This window comes from Rattus norvegicus, chromosome 19, assembly GCF_036323735.1.
Source record: "Rattus norvegicus strain BN/NHsdMcwi chromosome 19, GRCr8, whole genome shotgun sequence".
In the NCBI taxonomy this organism is placed as follows: domain Eukaryota; kingdom Metazoa; phylum Chordata; class Mammalia; order Rodentia; family Muridae; genus Rattus; species Rattus norvegicus.
Genome location: NC_086037.1, coordinates 28347886 through 28368116, shown reverse-complemented (window position 1 = coordinate 28368116; position 20231 = coordinate 28347886). Strand labels below are relative to the sequence as shown.

Below are 20231 nucleotides of genomic sequence, written 5' to 3'. Positions count from 1 at the left end.
AAGCTGGCCAGGCCTGCAGAGTCAGATCCCCTCCCTGCCTGGGACAATCCCACCCACAGTAGACTTCAGCTTCACCAGCAGCTGTTATCAGAAAATCTGACCTTAAGGTTCTGAAGTCCACATATGCACAAACCCTAACGTTGTTAGATGGTGGATATGGGGTTTTTATCCCATTTAAAATCATTCAGGCCTCTTCTCTCCCCTGGGATGCACTCTGTTCTCTCAAGTCTGTTGGTCCTGGAAGGACCTGGGTTCAACTGAAGGCCTGGGAGGGAGGGGGAGGACCGTTTGTTGTAGGAATGAGCATGGATCAAGAATGTAGCCCCACTGTGACTGGGCAACTAAGCTCCAGAAAATCTTCTCCAATCACAGAACTGGGTCATGTGGGAGCCTACACTGTTTCATAAGAAGAGCTGGTTGCTTTCTCCTGGAAGAAGCACTTGGGGGTTGACTGTCACTTCTGAACCTTCTGTTCTAAGTCACTTCTCAGAAGGGGCACTTTGCTCTGACTTCTCCATGGGACCCACACAGCACTGGGGCTGGAGGATCCTATGGTGTTGCAGCTCTGAGCTGGGAGGGGTAGCTCTCACACTATCTTGAAGAGGCCTGTTTTCACAGCTGATCTAGATCTGAGGAACAGGTGCTTTTAAAGAAGCATGTGAAAGTATATCCTGCAGGAGAGCTCACTATGCAGGGAAAGTCACACAGGTCAGGGAAAAGTGGCTTCCCAACTTCCCCAGGGCACTCAAACCAGGGAGGATTGTTGAATTTGTTCATTGTCTATTGTTATATCCCCTTTTCATTTCTAATTTTGTCAATTTAGGTATTGTCTCTTTGTATGCAGTTTGTTTGAGGAAGGGGTTGTCTCTCTGGTGGATCTTCTCAACAAAAAAAAAAAAAAAAGAAAAAAAGAAACAAAAAAAGCAAGCAAACAAACAAACAAAAAAACCAACACACATCTTGTGGTTCCCTTGACTCTTTGTATTTTTCTCTTTGTTTGTAATCGATTGATTTGATTTGAGCCTTGAATTAATTTCCTGCTGTCAAATCCTACCAGACACTCTATAAGATGAGGCTTTGCCTCACCTTGGTAAAAGTAGCATGTAATAAATGAAGCTTATGTTGCTCTCTCTAGTGGGGATGACATCACAATCTCACTGCAAACCATGCACAGCCCGGTTTAGGCTGTATTAAAGTAGCCCACCATTTCAATGCCTGCAAGGTGCCATGGGACAGTAGTAACATGAGTCTGCCTGCACCTGGACAGTTTTCACTAGGGACTACACACACACACACACACACACACACACACACACACACACACACACACAAACACACACACACAGAGCCTTTACTGACATGGTGCACATTCTTTCCACACCAAAAATAAAGTGAGCTGCTATGAAACACATCAATAATGGAATCAATAGAGGGAGTTGTGGGGAACTGGGGCTTAGAGTTACTTAAAGGCCCTATGCAGGCTCTCCTTATGTTGGAGGAGAAACTTCAAGTGCAATGTGGTTCTTTATTTTTTTCTCTAAAAAACACACGGTTAGGGTAGAACCTATGGCTTTGAGCATGTCTGGTAAGTACAGGGACACTGAATTAAATCCTAGGGCTGGAACACAATTAATCTTCTAAAAGATTACAGAGCAGCCTGGATGAAGACTCTCAGCTGAAAATGTGGACATCTCAAGACAGGCACTGGACAATGGCTGACAGACTTGACTGAAGACTGGAAATGTTTTCCTATCTCACAGGAAAAGAAGGCCCCTCATACCACACTGTACTCTAAGGACAGTTTATTCAGGTTAGGATGACATGAACTATTGTCTCATGTGACAGATGTCAGTACAAAGTATCCAAGGTATTGTATGCCAATGGTAGCATTAACAGAACAAAGCACACAGTGTCATGAACACATAAATTATGAGTTTGTGTAGCAAGACCCAGGCCTCTTCCAGGTTCTTAGATAGTAACTGAGAACCTCAAATACGGTAGTGATGTGATAGTGTGGTGTGAATCTAGTTACAACTAGTTTCTATTGTGACACAGATGACTCTTTTTGTGTCATGTTCAGCTTATAATGAATGACTAGACCTAAGCATGAGAATAACCAAATACTACATTGCTTCTCTACCTGCTGAGCTTTTAAAAGCCCTGGGGTGACAGCAAGCTTTTGTGGACATCTGGATTATTCCTTCTGTACTTTAACTCTGTGAGTCACCTCCACTCTCAGTACATTAGTTCCATTCCATAAATTGGAAATGAGTCACCTGGAAAAAATACATTCTCAATACGATCCCAGATTGGCCATGGAAAAAGGGTAGCTTGAACTGTCCCACCTAGGTCCTGGGCTTGCACAGGCCTGCTCTCCAAAAGAAACCTGTGTTCACAGATGTAGGCTACATTCACTATGGATGCTCTTGAGGTTCCTCCCTAAACTGCTTAGATTAAGATACTTTTCTTGCTACCAAAAGAACTCATTATGCCAAGCTGGCTTACAGGAAGCTAGTTTCTATTCTGTATTTTATCAGATGTGCATAACAGATATGGTCATCATTGACAACAGGTGAAAGATCTGCTCTAATATGGACACTAAGTGATGCTGGAGGATGATCCTGACCCACAATGAGCAGTGGGGAACCTGAGCCCTGTAGGGATGCCTGGCAACCTAACACATTGAGCAGGCACGGCTCAGTAAGTTCCCTGTGAACACACATCTCCTGAGATCTCTCTATTTAATTGGAGGTGATCCTGTCCACCTAATACAGCACCTCATGTGGAATAACAAAAGCCACCTGCAGGAGCTGTGGTGATGACTCACAGGGTAGAGCATCTGCTGCTCTCTCAGAAGAACCACATGGACCCTAACAATTGGGTAAAGCATGTCAGTGATTACATCATAAAGTGTGTGCCGAGAAAAAGCCACATTCTCCTCAAAAAAGACACTGTGACACTGGGTACCCCTTGGTGACTTTGAATTCACTAATTAGCCCAGGCTCCATGGAACAGGCAGAGATCCATCTCTAGCTGTCAGTTCTAAGTCCACAGGAGGGGACAGAACCCTTAAGTAAGAATGATGGTCTTAAGAGTCAAGAGATAGAATTCAATTTTTATTGATAACAAATACATTTTGACAACAAAACAGGATTAAAATGAATAAAAATATTTAAAAATATTTCAAAGTGAAAAATAGTAACAAGAACATATAAATATGAAACAACAAAAAGAAAACTTCAATGAAAATCAAAACAAAAATATTTCTAAAGAGCATATTCTTAACGAACATTTAGAAGCATAGACGTATTGCTGTTTCTCCTCTAGCACACATAATGAAAGGCAGTCCCCCAAGTTGTCTCTCAAGTGCTGTTTTCTGAAAAAGAAAGTGAGTAAGACCTCAATCAGTCAGGCTGTCTTAGTGTTATATAAATTGAGGGTCTCTAAGAAATGACAAATTAACTCTGAGGAAGAATACTCATCCAAAAAATGTTGTTACCATTCAGGATGTTTGTCATCAGGGACTCCTGAGAAAGCAACTCATTCTTCAGGAAGCTCTCTTACTGGTGTGTGTCCAATTCCAGTTCTCTTGCACTTTCTGAGACCTGGGAGAGGAAGGCAGTTTTTCAGACACTGATTTGGTGGGGAAATGCAAGCCAGCTCTCAGAATGCTGCCTTCTACCACCTCAGTTCTATTGGACAGTCGACATGGACCTTTTAACTGATATCATTGTTGCTAACTCTGCAGGCAGGGCAAAATCTCCAGCAAGCCTCACAGTAATGTGGGCTGCCAATCTGGGACCCAGACTTAAACCAGTGCAAACCAAGAACAGGGCAATGGGAAGAGACCTCATTGGGTTGCAGGAAGAAAGGAGATGTCCATATGTCACCAAGGTTAAAGCCAATGACAAGTACTAATTTGACATTTGCACTTGGTTCTTATCCCAGAAAGGTGCTTCCTACACAAGAAGTCACATGACCACAGAGTGTCATTTGTCAAAGGACCATGAAGTTGTTCAAAACTCTGCATAGGATCCCATCTATCACATGGATATGCAATAATGAGGTATGTTATTCATCTGTCACCATTTCTATACTGCAGATTCAAAAAGAGCAGCAAAATATACTTGCAAAATAATTCAGTTTCTGAAAAGTGGTTAACTTCCCAGAATACTTGTGCATAGGCAGAGCAATGAACAATTCCATTGCATGAGGGGGTTGGCTGGTTGGGAGTGTAAATTAGAAAGGTGGTAGGAGAAAGCAAAGTTGTATCAAATTGGCAAATTTTATCAGATATAGTTAAGCTAACTCAGCTGCTCGTCCCTACCTGATGATGCTGGATCTGGACGTTGCTGGTCTTTATCTTTCTTGTTGAAGTCAACCAAATATTTCTGGCTCAGTGCACAATCAAGATGTCCCTCCTTGCTCCCCTGCTTCTGTGGGACCAACTTCTTCCTACATGTGTTCTCCATCAGGAGCTGGCTGAGCAGGTTTCTGGAAATACAGTCTGCATAGTAAGATCATGCTGTCCCTTTCTCCCATTCCTACTCCCAAGTCCCACTAACCATACCAGGTTCCAGGTACCCCTGAAGAGTTAATAAAATACATCTCGATACATATAAGGCTGCTGCACAAACCACAAAGAGTTAATTCCAGGAAGAATAAATTGTTTGTTTGGGCCGAGCACCAATTAGTGTCCGCATCTCTCAAAAAGAACATGGATCTACAACTATCCATGAAAGCCCAATGCATGGGGGCAACATCAATTAGTAGTTGGCAAACACCCTCAAAGCAGGTCAGTAGAACCAAGAGAAGGTCATGCTAACCATGTGGTCCACGCACTAAGTTTTGTAAAACCTGGTATGACACCATAGGTCCAGGTCAGCCTAATAACCTTCTGCTGACTTCAATCACTACTGTTCTATCTGGAGCCTTCTGAAGATGCCTAGACAATCCTGGGATGAGTAACAGTCTTTTATGGAACTGAAAACTGAGTCCTAATGACCCTGGCACACTGATGTGTAAACAGCACAAGAGATAGAATCATAGCTGAAGACCGTCCAATCCATAACAAAGAAATCAGAAATGGCCATTCCACAGGTGATAGCCTTTCTGACCAGGACTTACCTAGAGAAGGTAATCTCCTTCTTCAGCTTATGGCTGTTCTCATGGATCTCAGTGTTCTCCATCTCTAAGTTGTGCAGAATTGACATGACCACCTCCTCCATTCTCTCCAGGTCTTCGTAATACGGATTTGGCCTGAAGTGTGGCCTGGCCCCAAATGATAGAATACTATGAACATCAGCATTTAGGAATATATGAACTTGGGGTGGGTCCTGTACTACACCAGTCCTGGAAGAACACCTTCTGAATTCTACATATTGGGATCTTCTTCAGCTTCAGAAACGTGTTTTTCTGCGTCCAGGACACCAGAAGCTTGGCATCCAGAGGGAGGGTTCCCTGGCTCCCTTTGTTCAATCAAGAGGAAATCTGCAGTCAAGCCAGTTAAGCTATCAAGGGCCTAGGCCACACCTCTCCATGCTCCCCCACCCCAACACAGCCAGAAACCTGTGATTTCTTTTCTCCTGTTTTGATAACAGACTGTATATCAACACAAAATTATAATCTGCACAAAGAATAAAAATAAACAGACAAACGTGTCCACATAGGCAAAGAACTGTGTTGTTGACAGTGGGGCTCCCAGAACAAAGCATTCACATGACCATGAAAGTGTTACAGGTAAATACTCAGGCCAAGATGTAGACCCCTAGATTCCAAGTGTGGAGGGAAATATAAACATACAAAAGTTGTCCATATGCATTTGGATGTATGCACACACAGACTCACAGACTGAGACATATCCACAAAAAAGAGCAATGTAAACAGAGTAAGAGAAAGAGAAAGAGAAATATGGAAACAGAGAGCACTGTGAGAACCAGGAGAAATGCATGCACCATTGCTGTCTCAGAGGGCAAGACACACAGACAATAACAAACAGGCCTGAGCCTGAGACCTTCTACTCAAGCATTGAGATGAACAGTTTGGGACCAGGACCCTCAGGCTGCTGCCTGGATCTTCCAGCACTCAGTGCCCTGCCTAGCAGTACAGAGACTGACCATAAACTCACTGCAATTACAATCTTGCAAAGACACCAGCTGTCAAGGGCTTTGCAAATGCACACTGGGCACTCACTCTCCCTGACTTTATTCCTGAATTCTTCATTCAGACCACAAGTTCTGCTTTTCAATAAATGGAAGCAGATGAGTCCATTTTCCATCTCGCTCCTCAGGGTCAGATTCTGAATCTCCTCTATATGGGAGGTGAGGTTTAGCACAGGGTGGTTAGGGGGCACAGCTTTCTAGAACCCAAAACCTTAATAGGATAATATGAAGGTGACCTTGCAGACCCAGGAATGTAACAAAGCACTTGGAGGGATCCATACCTGTTGTTCTTGGATCTCTCTGTCAGAAACCTCAGGCGATATCTCAGGTCATTTCTCTCCTCGGTAATGAGCTGCAGCTCTTTAATCAGCCTCTCCTTTTCCTTCTTGGCCTGCTTCTCGCTTAGGGCAGTTTCAGGGGAAGATGTTTCTCTCCCAGCGTCTGTAGGTAGAAGAACACAAGTGAACCTGCATGGGGAGAATGCATAGAGTGTACATAGACCACAGTTAGGCCTAAACAGGAGAACAAGCCTGGAACCCAGTGTCACTGCTAGGCGATTGGTCTATGCTTAAGATCCTCCTCAGTGGATCTCAGTTCTCCCACTACTCTATAGAGACCAAGAGATGTAAGCAGCCAGGTGTTCCCTATGCCGGATATCACGTGCTTACATGGACGACGGAGATGGCTTCTCCAGGATTATTATCAGCTGAACAGGGTACAGCTTGGTTTCCTCACCCCTGTGGTTTCAGAACTCAGATGATAAATTCACCATCTACAACATTTGAATGATTGGAGACACTCAGATGTCCTACCCTGGTACTCTAGGCCAACAACTTTAGATTTAAAATGCATTTCCAAGGAGGACATGGTCAACAGACTTATCTGTTCCCCTATTTGAAACACCAAAACCCCAGAAGTGCCAATAGGTTACAGGCTGCATCTTGGTCTACACGTTCCAAATAGCTTTTGTATTGTAGAAAAATGTTTGTAACACACAACCTCTAATATATAAAGCTAACGATGACCCTTCCAGTTAGAAGAAATCAGAGAAGGTCTAAGAACATAAGGTTATTGCCTGGAGCACAATTCTCCCCCTGTTCCTACTGTCAGATATCCACTGTATTTAAAGAAGCAATGATAGTGAAGTACATTGCTGCCCTGTCTAAACTCAGAAAAGGTGGACCCTCCATGACTCCTGATGAGGTTATTATATCAATGTAACAGAACAAATGAACTGAAAAGTAAAGACCAGAAGTTCCCAGGATAATAGCATTGGCCTTACTATAGCCTCCCAGTGGGGATGGTGAATCTAAAGTTCTGAAATCCTTGACTTTAAGGAATTGTGATATTCATGGAAATTCAATTCCTTTTCAGATGCTCCAGTTGTTGTGGCTAGAAAGGTCAGCTTAAGCCTCCAGCCCCCCTGACAGGAAGCTCAAAATATACTGCCCAGTACTTACTGAACATTCCCCAGAAGTGCTGTCTTTGTCCATCATTACTTTGAGAGGAAAGGCTAGACTCCTTCACTCTAGTCTCTCCAGAATCGACGTTCCCCCTCCCAAAACGCTTGCGAAGACGGGAAAACATGTCTTAGCTTGTAACTGCCAGACTCAGACTGAGAGAAACTAGGGCACTGGTTGTCACTACAACACTGGTGACATCACAGAGGATGCCAGAACTCTCTAGGAGACAATAGAATGTCCAAGAAGGGACAGCAGATGTCATGGGGAGCAGACTTTGCCTCCCTGCTAATAATCTCACTGTACTGAGCATAAGCAGAGGTGCCCTTTCCAGGAGCCTTTCCTGGGGCAGAGCCACTGAGCATCTCCTGCTTTCAAAGACAATTTTTCCTCAAGGCTTGATTAGAAAAAAACCTTAGTAATTCCTATGCATCTAAATGAATGTTTCCTTTCAAATCTTGCCCAAAAAATGTCTCATCCTAACTCAAATTGTCCTCATTCACCAATGTAAGCCATTAAAACTTCCTGAGATTTCATACCAGCTTGAATATGCACTCAAAAGTTCTCCTGTCTCATTCTGTACAGGTGCTTTATATCACATCAAGAAATAGTCTGCATGGTAGGTTACAACATGGGTGTGTGTTAGGGGAACACTCATGAGGTCATGTGCTTAGCAATCGACAATTGCCAGAAAATTCCTTAGGAGAAAGAGTTGAAGTCTTTATGGTGCTAGGAAAAGTGTGGAGACCAGTTGGCAGAGGAAAATGCAATATTGGAGCCACCAGTGAAGGGAACCTCATGCTGCTTGTGGGATTCTCCTCTCTGCACCAATGTCGCTAAAGGAGCACTGCTCACAAGCCTGAGTAAGATATACCATGAGCTTCTGTCAGAAAAATAAAATAGTCGACTGAAGCTCCCGGAAGGGGCGGCACAGGTCTTCCTGGTTGCTGCCGCTGCAGAGAGCCCCTGGGCAGCACCCCACGAGCGAACTTGAGCCTCGGGACCACAGGTAAGACCAAATTTTCTGCTGCAAGAAAGCTGCCTGGTGAGCTTGGGACACACGGAAGCAGAATTTCTCTAGAACCGGGCACGTTCTGTGTTTACCGGAAGTCCCACACCCGCGGATCCCGGCCCGCAGCAGCTCTCTGCTCCCAGACCCGGTGAGAAAGAGACCCAACCGCCTGGTCAGGTGGGCACTCCTGAGGCTGCAGAGCGGAAGCGACCACCAACACTGCTCACCCCTGCCCACATCCCTGGCCCAAGAGGAAACTGTATAAGGCCTCTGGGCTCCCGTGGGGGAGGGCCCAGGAGCGGCAGGACCCCTGCCACAGACACCGCCGGAACCTGAAAGAAACAGACCGGATAAACAGTTCTCTGCACCCAAATCCCGTGGGAGGGAGAGCTAAACCTTCAGAGAGGCAGACAAGCCTGGGAAACCAGAAGAGACTGCTCCCTGCACACACATCTCGGACGCCAGAGGAAAAAGCCAAAGACCATCTGGAACCCTGGTGCACTGAAGCTCCCGGAAGGGGCGGCACAGGTCTTCCTGGTTGCTGCCGCTGCAGAGAGCCCCTGGACAGCACCCCACGAGCAAACCTGAGCCTCGGGACCACAGGTAAGACCAAATTTTCTGCTGCAAGAAAGCTGCCTGGTGAACTCAAGACACAGGCCCACAGGAACAGCTGAAGACCTGTAGAGAGGAAAAACTACACGCCCGAAAGCAGAACACTCTGTCCCCATAACTGACTGAAAGAGAGGAAAACAGGTCTACAGCACTCCTGACACACAGGCTTATAGGACAGTCTAGCCACTGTCAGAAATAGCAGAACAAAGTAACACTAGAGATAATCTGATGGCGAGAGGCAAGCGCAGGAACCCAAGCAACAGAAACCAAGACTACATGGCATCATCGGAGCCCAATTCTCCCACCAAAACAAACATGGAATATCCAAACACACCAGAAAAGCAAGATCTAGTTTCAAAATCATATTTGATCATGATGCTGGAGGACTTCAGGAAAGACCTGAACACACTTAGGGAAGCACAGGAAAACATTAATAAACAAGTAAAAGCCTACAGAGAGGAATCGCAAAAATCCCTGAAAGAATTCCAAGAAAACACAATCAAACTGTTGAAGGAATTAAAAATGGAAATAGAAGCAATCAAGAAAGAACACATGGAAACAACCCTGGATATAGAAAACCAAAAGAAGAGACAAGGAGCTGTAGATACAAGCTTCACCAACAGAATACAAGAGATGGAAGAGAGAATCTCAGGAGCAGAAGATTCCATAGAAATCATTGACTCAACTGTCAAAGATAATGTAAAGCGGAAAAAGCTACTGGTCCAAAACATACAGGAAATCCAGGACTCAATGAGAAGATCAAACCTAAGGATAATAGGTATAGAAGAGAGTGAAGACTCCCAGCTCAAAGGACCAGTAAATATCTTCAACAAAATCATAGAAGAAAACTTCCCTAACCTAAAAAAAGAGATACCCATAGACATACAGGAAGCCTACAGAACTCCAAATAGATTGGACCAGAAAAGAAACACCTCCCGTCACATAATTGTCAAAACACCAAACGCACAAAATAAAGAAAGAATATTAAAAGCAGTAAGGGAAAAAGGTCAAGTAACATATAAAGGGAGACCTATCAGAATCACACCAGACTTCTCGCCAGAAACTATGAAGGCCAGAAGATCCTGGACTGATGTTATACAGACCCTAAGAGAACACAAATGCCAGCCCAGATTACTGTATCCAGCAAAACTCTCAATTAACATTGATGGAGAAACCAAGATATTCCATGACAAAACCAAATTTACACAATATCTTTCTACAAATCCAGCACTACAAAGGATAATAAATGGTAAAGCCCAACATAAGGAGGCAAGCTATACCCTAGAAGAAGCAAGAAACTAATCGTCTTGGCAACAAAACAAAGAGAATGAAAGCACACAAACATAACCTCACATCAAATATGAATATAACGGGAAGCAATAATCACTATTCCTTAATATCTCTCAATATCAATGGCCTCAACTCCCCAATAAAAAGACATAGATTAACAAACTGGATACGCAACGAGGACCCTGCATTCTGCTGCCTACAGGAAACACACCTCAGAGACAAAGACAGACACTATCTCAGAGTGAAAGGCTGGAAAACAACTTTCCAAGCAAATGGTCAGAAGAAGCAAGCTGGAGTAGCCATTCTAATATCAAATAAAATCAATTTCCAACTAAAAGTCATCAAAAAAGATAAGGAAGGACACTTCATATTCATCAAAGGAAAAATCAACAAAGATGAACTCTCAATCCTAAATATCTATGCCCCAAATACAAGGGCACCTACATACGTAAAAGAAACCTTACTAAAGCTCAAAACACACATTGCACCTCACACAATAATAGTGGGAGATTTCAACACCCCACTCTCATCAATGGACAGATCATGGAAACAGAAATTAAACAGTGATGTAGACAGACTAAGAGAAGTCATGAGCCAAATGGACTTAACGGATATTTATAGAACATTCTATCCTAAAGCAAAAGGATATACCTTCTTCTCAGCTCCTCATGGTACTTTCTCCAAAATTGACCATATAATTGGTCAAAAAACGGGCCTCAACAGGTACAGAAAGATTGAAATAATCCCATGCGTGCTATCGGACCACCACGGCCTAAAACTGGTCTTCAATAACAATAAGGGAAGAATGCCCACATATACGTGGAAATTGAACAATGCTCTACTCAATGATAACCTGGTCAAGGAAGAAATAAAGAAAGAAATTAAAAACTTTTTAGAATTTAATGAAAATGAAGATACAACATACTCAAACTTATGGGACACAATGAAAGCTGTGCTAAGAGGAAAACTCATAGCGCTGAGTGCCTGCAGAAAGAAACAGGAAAGAGCATATGTCAGCAGCTTGACAGCACACCTAAAAGCTCTAGAACAAAAAGAAGCAAATACACCCAGGAGGAGTAGAAGGCAGGAAATAATCAAACTCAGAGCTGAACTCAACCAAGTAGAAACAAAAAGGAGCATAGAAAGAATCAACAGAACCAAAAGTTGGTTCTTTGAGAAAATCAACAAGATAGATAAACCCTTAGCCAGACTAACGAGAGGACACAGAGAGTGTGTCCAAATTAACAAAATCAGAAATGAAAAGGGAGACATAACTACAGATTCGGAGGAAATTCAAAAAATCATCAGATCTTACTATAAAAACCTATATTCAACAAAATTCAAAATCTTCAGGAAATGGACAATTTCCTAGACAGATACCAGGTATCGAAGTTAAATCAGGAACAGATAAACCAGTTAAACAACCCCATAACTCCTAAGGAAATAGAAGCAGTCATTAAAGGTCTCCCAACCAAAAAGAGCCCAGGTCCAGACGGGTTTAGTGCAGAATTCTATCAAACCTTCATAGAAGACCTCATACCAATATTATCCAAACTATTCCACAAAATTGAAACAGATGGAGCCCTACCGAATTCCTTCTACGAAGCCACAATTACTCTTATACCTAAACCACACAAAGACACAACAAAGAAAGAGAACTTCAGACCAATTTCCCTTATGAATATCGACGCAAAAATACTCAATAAAATTCTGGCAAACCGAATTCAAGAGCACATCAAAACAATCATCCACCATGATCAAGTAGGCTTCATCCCAGGCATGCAGGGATGGTTTAATATACGGAAAACCATCAACGTGATCCATTATATAAACAAACTGAAAGAACAGAACCACATGATCATTTCATTAGATGCTGAGAAAGCATTTGACAAAATTCAACACCCCTTCATGATAAAAGTCCTGGAAAGAATAGGAATTCAAGGCCCATACCTAAACATAGTAAAAGCCATATACAGCAAACCAGTTGCTAACATTAAACTAAATGGAGAGAAACTTGAAGCAATCCCACTAAAATCAGGGACTAGACAAGGCTGCCCACTCTCTCCCTACTTATTCAATATAGTTCTTGAAGTTCTAGCCAGAGCAATCAGACAACAAAAGGAGATCAAAGGGATACAGATCGGAAAAGAAGAGGTCAAAATATCACTATTTGCAGATGACATGATAGTATATTTAAGTGATCCCAAAAGTTCCACCAGAGAACTACTAAAGCTGATAAACAACTTCAGCAAAGTGGCTGGGTATAAAATTAACTCAAATAAATCAGTTGCCTTCCTCTATACAAAAGAGAAACAAGCCGAGAAAGAAATTAGGGAAACGACACCCTTCATAATAGACCCAAATAATATAAAGTACCTCGGTGTGACTTTAACCAAGCAAGTAAAAGATCTGTACAATAAGAACTTCAAGACACTGAGGAAAGAAATTGAAGAAGACCTCAGAAGATGGAAAGATCTCCCATGCTCATGGATTGGCAGGATTAATATGGTAAAAATGGCCATTTTACCAAAAGCAATCTACAGATTCAATGCAATCCCCATCAAAATACCAATCCAATTCTTCAAAGAGTTAGACAGAACAATTTGCAAATTCATCTGGAATAACAAAAAACCCAGGATAGCTAAAGCTATCCTCAACAATAAAAGGACTTCAGGGGGAATCACTATCCCTGAACTCAAGCAGTATTACAGAGCAATAGTGATAAAAACTGCATGGTATTGGTACAGAGACAGACAGATAGACCAATGGAATAGAATTGAAGACCCAGAAATGAACCCACACACCTATGGTCACTTGATTTTTGACAAAGGAGCCAAAACCATCCAATGGAAAAAAGATAGCATTTTCAGCAAATGGTGCTGGTTCAACTGGAGGGCAACATGTAGAAGAATGCAGATCGAACCATCCTTATCACCATGTACAAAGCTTAAGTCCAAGTGGATCAAGGACCTCCACATCAAACCAGACACACTCAAACTAATAGAAGAAAAACTAGGGAAGCATCTGGAACACATGGGCACTGGAAAAAATTTCCTGAACAAAACACCAATGGCTTATGCTCTAAGATCAAGAATCGACAAATGGGATCTCATAAAACTGCAAAGCTTCTGTAAGGCAAAGGACACTGTGGTTAGGACAAAACGGCAACCAACAGATTGGGAAAAGATCTTTACCAATCCTACAACAGATAGAGGCCTTATTTCCAAAATATACAAAGAACTCAAGAAGTTAGACCGCAGGGAAACAAATAACCCTATTAAAAAATGGAGTTCAGAGCTAAACAAAGAATTCACAGCTGAGGAATGCCGAATGGCTGAGAAACACCTAAAGAAATGTTCAACATCTTTAGTCATAAGGGAAATGCAAATCAAAACAACCCTGAGATTTCACCTCACACCAGTGAGAATGGCTAAGATCAAAAACTCAGGCGACAGCAGATGCTGGCGAGGATGTGGAGAAAGAGGAACACTCCTCCATTGTTGGTGGGATTGCAGACTGGTAAAACCATTCTGGAAATCAGTCTGGAGGTTCCTCAGAAAATTGGACATTGAACTGCCTGAGGATCCAGCTATACCTCTCTTGGGCATATACCCAAAAGATGCCTCAACATATAAAAGAGACACGTGCTCCACTATGTTCATCGCAGCCTTATTTATAATAGCCAGAAAATGGAAAGAACCCAGATGCCCTTCAACAGAGGAATGGATACAGAAAATGTGGTACATCTACACAATGGAATATTACTCAGCTATCAAAAACAACGAGTTTATGAAATTCGTAGGCAAATGGTTGGAACTGGAAAATATCATCCTGAGTGAGCTAACCCAATCACAGAAAGACATACATGGTATGCACTCATTGATAAGTGGCTATTAGCCCAAATGCTTGAATTACCCTAGATCCCTAGAACAAACGAAACTCAAGACGGATGATCAAAATGTGAATGCTTCACTCCTTCTTTAAATGAGGAAAAAGAATACCCTTGGCAGGGAAGGGAGAGGCAAAGATTAAAACAGAGACTGAAGGAACACCCATTCAGAGCCTGCCCCACATGTTGCCCATACATATACAGCCACCCAATTAGACAAGATGGATGAAGCAAAGAAGTGCAGACCGACAGGAGCCGGATGTAGATCGCTCCTGAGAGACACAGCCAGAATACAGCAAATATAGAGGCGAATGCCAGCAGCAAACCACTGAACTGAGAATAGGTCCCCTATTGAAGGAATCAGAGAAAGAACTGGAAGAGCTTGAAGGGGCTCAAGACCCCAAAAGTACAACAATGCCAAGCAACCAGAGCTTCCAGGGACTAAGCCACTACCTAAAGACTATACATGGACTGACCCTGGACTCTGACCCCATAGGTAGCAATGAATATCCTAGTAAGAGCACCAGTGGAAGGGGAAGCCCTGGGTCCTGCTAAGACTGAACCCCCAGTGAACTAGTCTATGGGGGGAGGGCGGCAATGGGGGGAGGGTTGGGAGGGGAACACCCATAAGGAAGGGGAGGGGGGAGGGGGATGTTTGCCCGGAAACCGGGAAAGGGAATAACACTCGAAATGTATATAAGAAATACTCAAGTTAATAAAAAAAAAAAAAGAAAAATAAAATAGTCAAGAGATATAGGGGGTGCACATAAACGTCTAAAATGAAGGTATAAACATCATTAAGTGGATAGAGCAAGGTCCCAGCACCTGTACACTGGGAAATGGCCACCCTACCAAACACAAAAGCATCTATCATATTAAAAAATGAATACTGTATAGAATTCATACATTAACACTGATTGATCACATCCATAGTTCAAATTTTCGGGGCAAATTCATGGCCCTAACTATCTTTCTCTCAACTTCTATAGCAAAAAATAAGAAAGAAAGAGAAAAGAAAAAGTCAAAACTAAAAGCTCAAGCTTCTCATATGAGGACTGCAGGAAGTGTTATATGGTAGTCAGTTCTGATTAGACATTTTAGATAGAACAGTACACAGTGACCCTTGATGTGATGGGCCCTATATAAAGCTTTTTGCAATATTGGAATTTTAACAAGCCTCATCCAGAACATACAGAACAGGAAAGGATGTGATCACCATGTCCTTGCTCTCTATCAGGGTATTTTTCTGTGTCCTTGATTGTCAGGCATAGAACAGCAACAATCTGAAATAGCTGGTAGACATGGAAAAAGGTGGCTAAAACTATAGTTGTGGGTTACACACCTCAACTGTCACAGGCTAATGCTGTCCTCACAGTCCTTGGAGGCTACTCTTGTAAGCCTATTTATTGGAAAGTGGAAGGAGGTTCATCTGAGCTCAAAGTGAACCTGGCCAGCCATGTAGAGGGCAACATGGGATACTTGAGACCCTGTCTAAAACCAGAACAGAAACCCACCCTTCATTCAAAGCATCATCTGTGAATTCTTGATTTTTTACCATTCTCTCCCTACCAGTCTTTCAGTCTGGAATGATAGAAAAGAACTGGAAATGATCTTCCTATTCTCAGGACATTAATCTCTCTTTCCTTAGGTGCACATTAAGATCTCATGCAAATGGGTATGACCATCTGAACAACTTAGTATCATCTACTCAGTATATCTAGCCTAATACTGTGCTATGACAATCTCAAGCTTCCCTGAGTTTCGCTGACCCAGCAAGAAGTATGAAGTACTGAGGTCAAACCCCAGTGATCCTTTCAAGGGTTTAGAAGAAAGCCATCAGAGAAACTCCACTTCTTTGTCCTTAGATTAAATCACATTGACACAATGTGAACCTGGTGGACTATTTAACCAGACATCTTTCTCCTAACCCCAGCTTTCTGAGTTCAGGCCATGTGAACCTGCATGGGGAGAATGCATAGAGTATACATAGACCACAGTGAGGCCTAAACAGGAGAACAAGCCTGGAACCCAGTGTAACTGCAAGGAGTTTGGTCTTTGCTTAAGAGACCTCCTCAGGGGGTTGGGGATTTAGCACTTGCCTAGGAAGGGCAAGGCCCTGGGCAAGGCCCTGGGTTCGGTCCCCACCTCCAGAAAAAAAGAACCAAAAAGAGAGAGAGAGAGAGAGAGAGAGAGAGAGAGAGAGAGAGAGAGAGACCTCCTCAGTGGGTCTCAGTTCTCCCACTACTCTATAGAGACCAAGAGATGTAAGCAGCCAGGTGTTCCCTATGCCTGCCAACACAGGCAATAAATGCAGTAAATTTTAATTTCTGTTCAATTGTTCAGTAACTTACTTACACTTGCATATTGCTTTGGAAGTGGTGGGGTTTCATGATCAGCATTGCATTTAATAATACATAACCAATCATCCCTCCTAGAATGACTCTGTATATAGAGAAAGAAAATTTATTAGAATGGCTTATAGGCTGTGGTACAGCTAATTCAACAAGGAATGGAAGGTCTAAAACGCAGTAGTTACCCCTGTTGAAGCCAATTCCCCTAGCATAGCTGTAGCCATTTTGTTCCATGCCTGCCAGATAGTTCATATTCTTGCTGTAATATGTCGCCTAACATTGTTGTCTGAAAATAATTTAACTCACAGCAGGGTCAGGCATGATCACATAACTTGTGTATGTTTTTCTTATTGGTTATTTTGTTTATTTATATTTCAAATGTTAACCCCCTTTCCAGTTTCCCCTCCAAAAACCCTGCATTCCACCCCTTTCCCCAGCCCCCTCGAGGGTGCTCCCCCACCCACCTGTTCCCAAACCACTGGGAGCAAGTTGTTTATGTTGTGAGGTTTCTTAATCTTAAATTCCATAAGCATAAGCTTCATGTAGGACCAATAAAATTAAAGGTCAATATGAGGCCTGCAGAGATGGCTCCATGGTTAAGAGCACTGACTGCTCTTCCAGAGGTCCTGAGTTCAAATCCCAGCAACCACATGGTGGCTCACAGCCATCTGTAATGAGACCTGATGCCCTCTTCTGGTGTGTCTGAAGACAGCTGCAGTATACTTATATGTAAATAAATAAATCTTTAAACAGATAAAAAGTCAGTATGAACCTTTGTTGTCTAAAATGGCTTGAGTCAGGGCTGACAACCAGACAGCCCTTCCAGCACCTGCCTATGAGCGCACATTTTAGTCTTTATAAACTGACATAGAAAAATGTCCAGGGTCGTAGCCTGACAAATTCTCAGCTACGTCTCTGATGATCAGTCTTAGGGTGGGCATTCAAAAAACCATCCCTCTCTAAGTGAGGTCAGAGTTTGTGTGGTTTATGGGGCAACTCCTGAACCCCAACGGTTTTGTCCATAAGGCTGGATATTTCAGCTGCTCTTCAGTACATGCAGGAATCCTGAAGAAGTAGGCAAATTAATAAAGCAAACTTCCTTCTTCCATGTCCTTGATGTAAGCTGCCAGCAGAAGGTGTGGTCCAAACAACAACCAACAGATTGGGTAAAGATCTTTACCAATCCTACAACAGATAGAGGGCTTATATCCAAAATATACACAGAACTCAAGAAGTTAGACCGCAGGGAGAATAATAACCCGATTAAAAAATGGGGTTCAGAGCTAAACAAAGAATTCACAGCTGAGGAATGCCGAATGGCTGAAAAACACCTAAAGAAACGTTCAACATCTTTAGTCATAAGGGAAATGCAAATCAAAACAACCCTTAGATTTCACCTCACACCAGTGAGAATGGCTAAGATCAAAAACTCAGGTGACAGCAAATGCTGGCGAGGATGTAGAGAAAGAGGAACACTCCTCCATTGTTGGTGGGATTGCAGACTGGTACAACCATTCTGGAAATCAGTCTAGAGATTCCTCAGAAAATTGGACATTGAACTGCCTGAGGACCCAGCTATACGTCTCTTGGGCATATACCCAAAAGATGCCCCAAAATATAACAAAGACACATGCTCCACTATGTTCATAGCAGCCTTATTTATAATAGCCAGAAGCTGGAAAGAACCCAGATGCCCTTCAAAAGAGGAATGGACACAGAAAATGTGGTACATCTACACAATGGAATATTAGTTATCAAAACCAATGACTTTATGAAATTCATAGGCAAATGGATGGAACTGGAAAATATCATCCTGAGTGAGGTAACCCAATCACAGAAAAACACACATGGTATGCACTCATTGATAAGTGGATATTAGCCCAAATGCTCGAATTGCCCTAGATGCACAGAACACATGAAACTCAAGAAGGATGACCAAAATGCAGATGCTTCACTCCTTCTTTAAAAGGGGAACAAGAATAACCTTGGCAGGGAATAGGGAGGCAAAGTTTAGAACAGAGGCAGAAGGAACACCCATTCACAGCCTGCCCCACATGTGGCCCATACCTATACAGATATTAGATAAGATGGATGAAGCAAAGAAGTGCAAGCCGACAGGAACTGGATGTAGATCTCTCCTGAGAGACACAGCCAGAATACGGCAAATACGTAGCCGAATGACATCATTAAACCACTGAACTGAGAACGGGGCCCCCGTTGAAGTAATCAGAGAAAGGACTGGAAGAGCTTGAAGGGGGTTAAGACCCCATATGAACAACAATTCCAACCAACCAGAGCTTCCAGGGACTAAGCCACTACCCAAAGACTGACCCTGGGCTCCAACTGCATACGTAGCAATGAATAGCCTAGTAAGAGCACCAGTGAAAGTGGAAGCCCTTGGTCCTGCCAAGACTGAACCCCTAGTGAATGTGATTGTTGCGGGGGAGGGCGGTAATGGTGGGAGGATGGGGAGGGGAACACCCATACAGAAGGAGAGGGGGAGGGGTTGGGGTCTGTTGGCCCGGAAATCGGGAAGGGGAATAACAATCGAAATGTAAATAAGAAATACTCAAATTAATAAAGATGAAAAAAATAAAAAAAAAAGAAGGTGTGGCGCAGATTAGAAGTGGGCCTTTCCATCTCAAAAGATCTGAATTAAAGATTTATCTCCTCATCTCAAATATTTGGATTAGAAGTAGGTCTTCTTGCTTCAAATAATTTAATTAAGAAAAAAAATCCAATGGTGCTCATGCCTTTAGCCTCAGGATCCAGGAGGCAGAGGCAGGTGGATCTCTGAGTTCAAGGCCAGCCTGGTCTACAAAATGAATTCCAGGACAGCCAGAGCTACACAGAGAAACCCTGTCTCAAAAAAAACAAAGAAGAGGAGGAGGACCAAGAGGAGGGGGTTGCAGAGAGGAAAACAGAAAGAAGGAAGGAGAGAGAGAGAGAGAGAGAGAGAGAGAGAGAGAGAGAGAGAGAGAGAGAGAGAGAGAGATCCCCCTCACAGGGCATCAAGCCATTTGGCATTAGTTAATTCCAGGTACACTCAAGTTGACAACCAAGAACACCAATCACATTACCCGTGGTTGTGATCTCACCCTGGTAGGCTCCTGAGTAGGAGGCTGAAGCAGGAGAATTGCCATAAGTCTGATGCCAGCATGAACTACACACGTGTTCCAAGCCAAGCCAATCTCAGCTACAGTTTGAGATTCTGTCTGAAAAATATGAAAGAGAAAGAAAACATAAATTCCTAGAGCATTGTTTCTCAACCTTCCTATGGCCTCAACCCTTTAGAACAGTTCCTCATGCTGTGGTGACCCCAACTACAAAATTATTTTGTCGCTACTTCACAACTGTAAATTTGCTACTGTAATGAATCTTTATTGTAGTGTAAACTATCTGATAAAAGACCCCGTGTGGGTCACGACCCACAGGCTGAGGGCCTTTGCCCTAGAG

General features: G+C 42.9%; 1 protein-coding gene across 1 annotated transcript; it reads right to left on the bottom strand.

Moving 5' to 3' along the window:
- Positions 1-3103: 3103 nt before the first annotated feature.
- LOC134483587 (disks large homolog 5-like) lies at positions 3104-7868 on the bottom strand. The gene is made up of 6 exons (XM_063278825.1): positions 7622-7868; positions 6443-6602; positions 5128-5271; positions 4328-4494; positions 3500-3605; positions 3104-3376 (listed from the first exon to the last, which is right to left on the bottom strand). The coding sequence occupies exons 1-5, from the start codon at positions 7746-7748 to the stop codon at positions 3541-3543; spliced, it is 663 nt and encodes a 220-aa protein (XP_063134895.1). The 5' UTR covers positions 7749-7868; the 3' UTR covers positions 3104-3376; positions 3500-3540.
- Between the last annotated feature and the right edge of the window lie 12363 nt (positions 7869-20231).

What these genes read in the sequence shown, in the direction of transcription:
- LOC134483587 (XM_063278825.1), bottom strand. Translation starts at nt 7,748, where the DNA reads ATGTTTTCCCGTCTTCGCAAGCGTTTTGGGAGGGGGAACGTCGATTCT. An exon ending in GAGAGATCCAAGAACAACAG is followed by an intron (nt 5,272 to 6,442) that starts GTATGGATCCCT and finishes ATTTGGGGCCAG; the next exon opens with GCCACACTTCAGGCCAAATC. An exon ending in TCCAGATCCAGCATCATCAG is followed by an intron (nt 3,606 to 4,327) that starts GTAGGGACGAGC and finishes TTCCTCTCCCAG; the next exon opens with GTCTCAGAAAGTGCAAGAGA.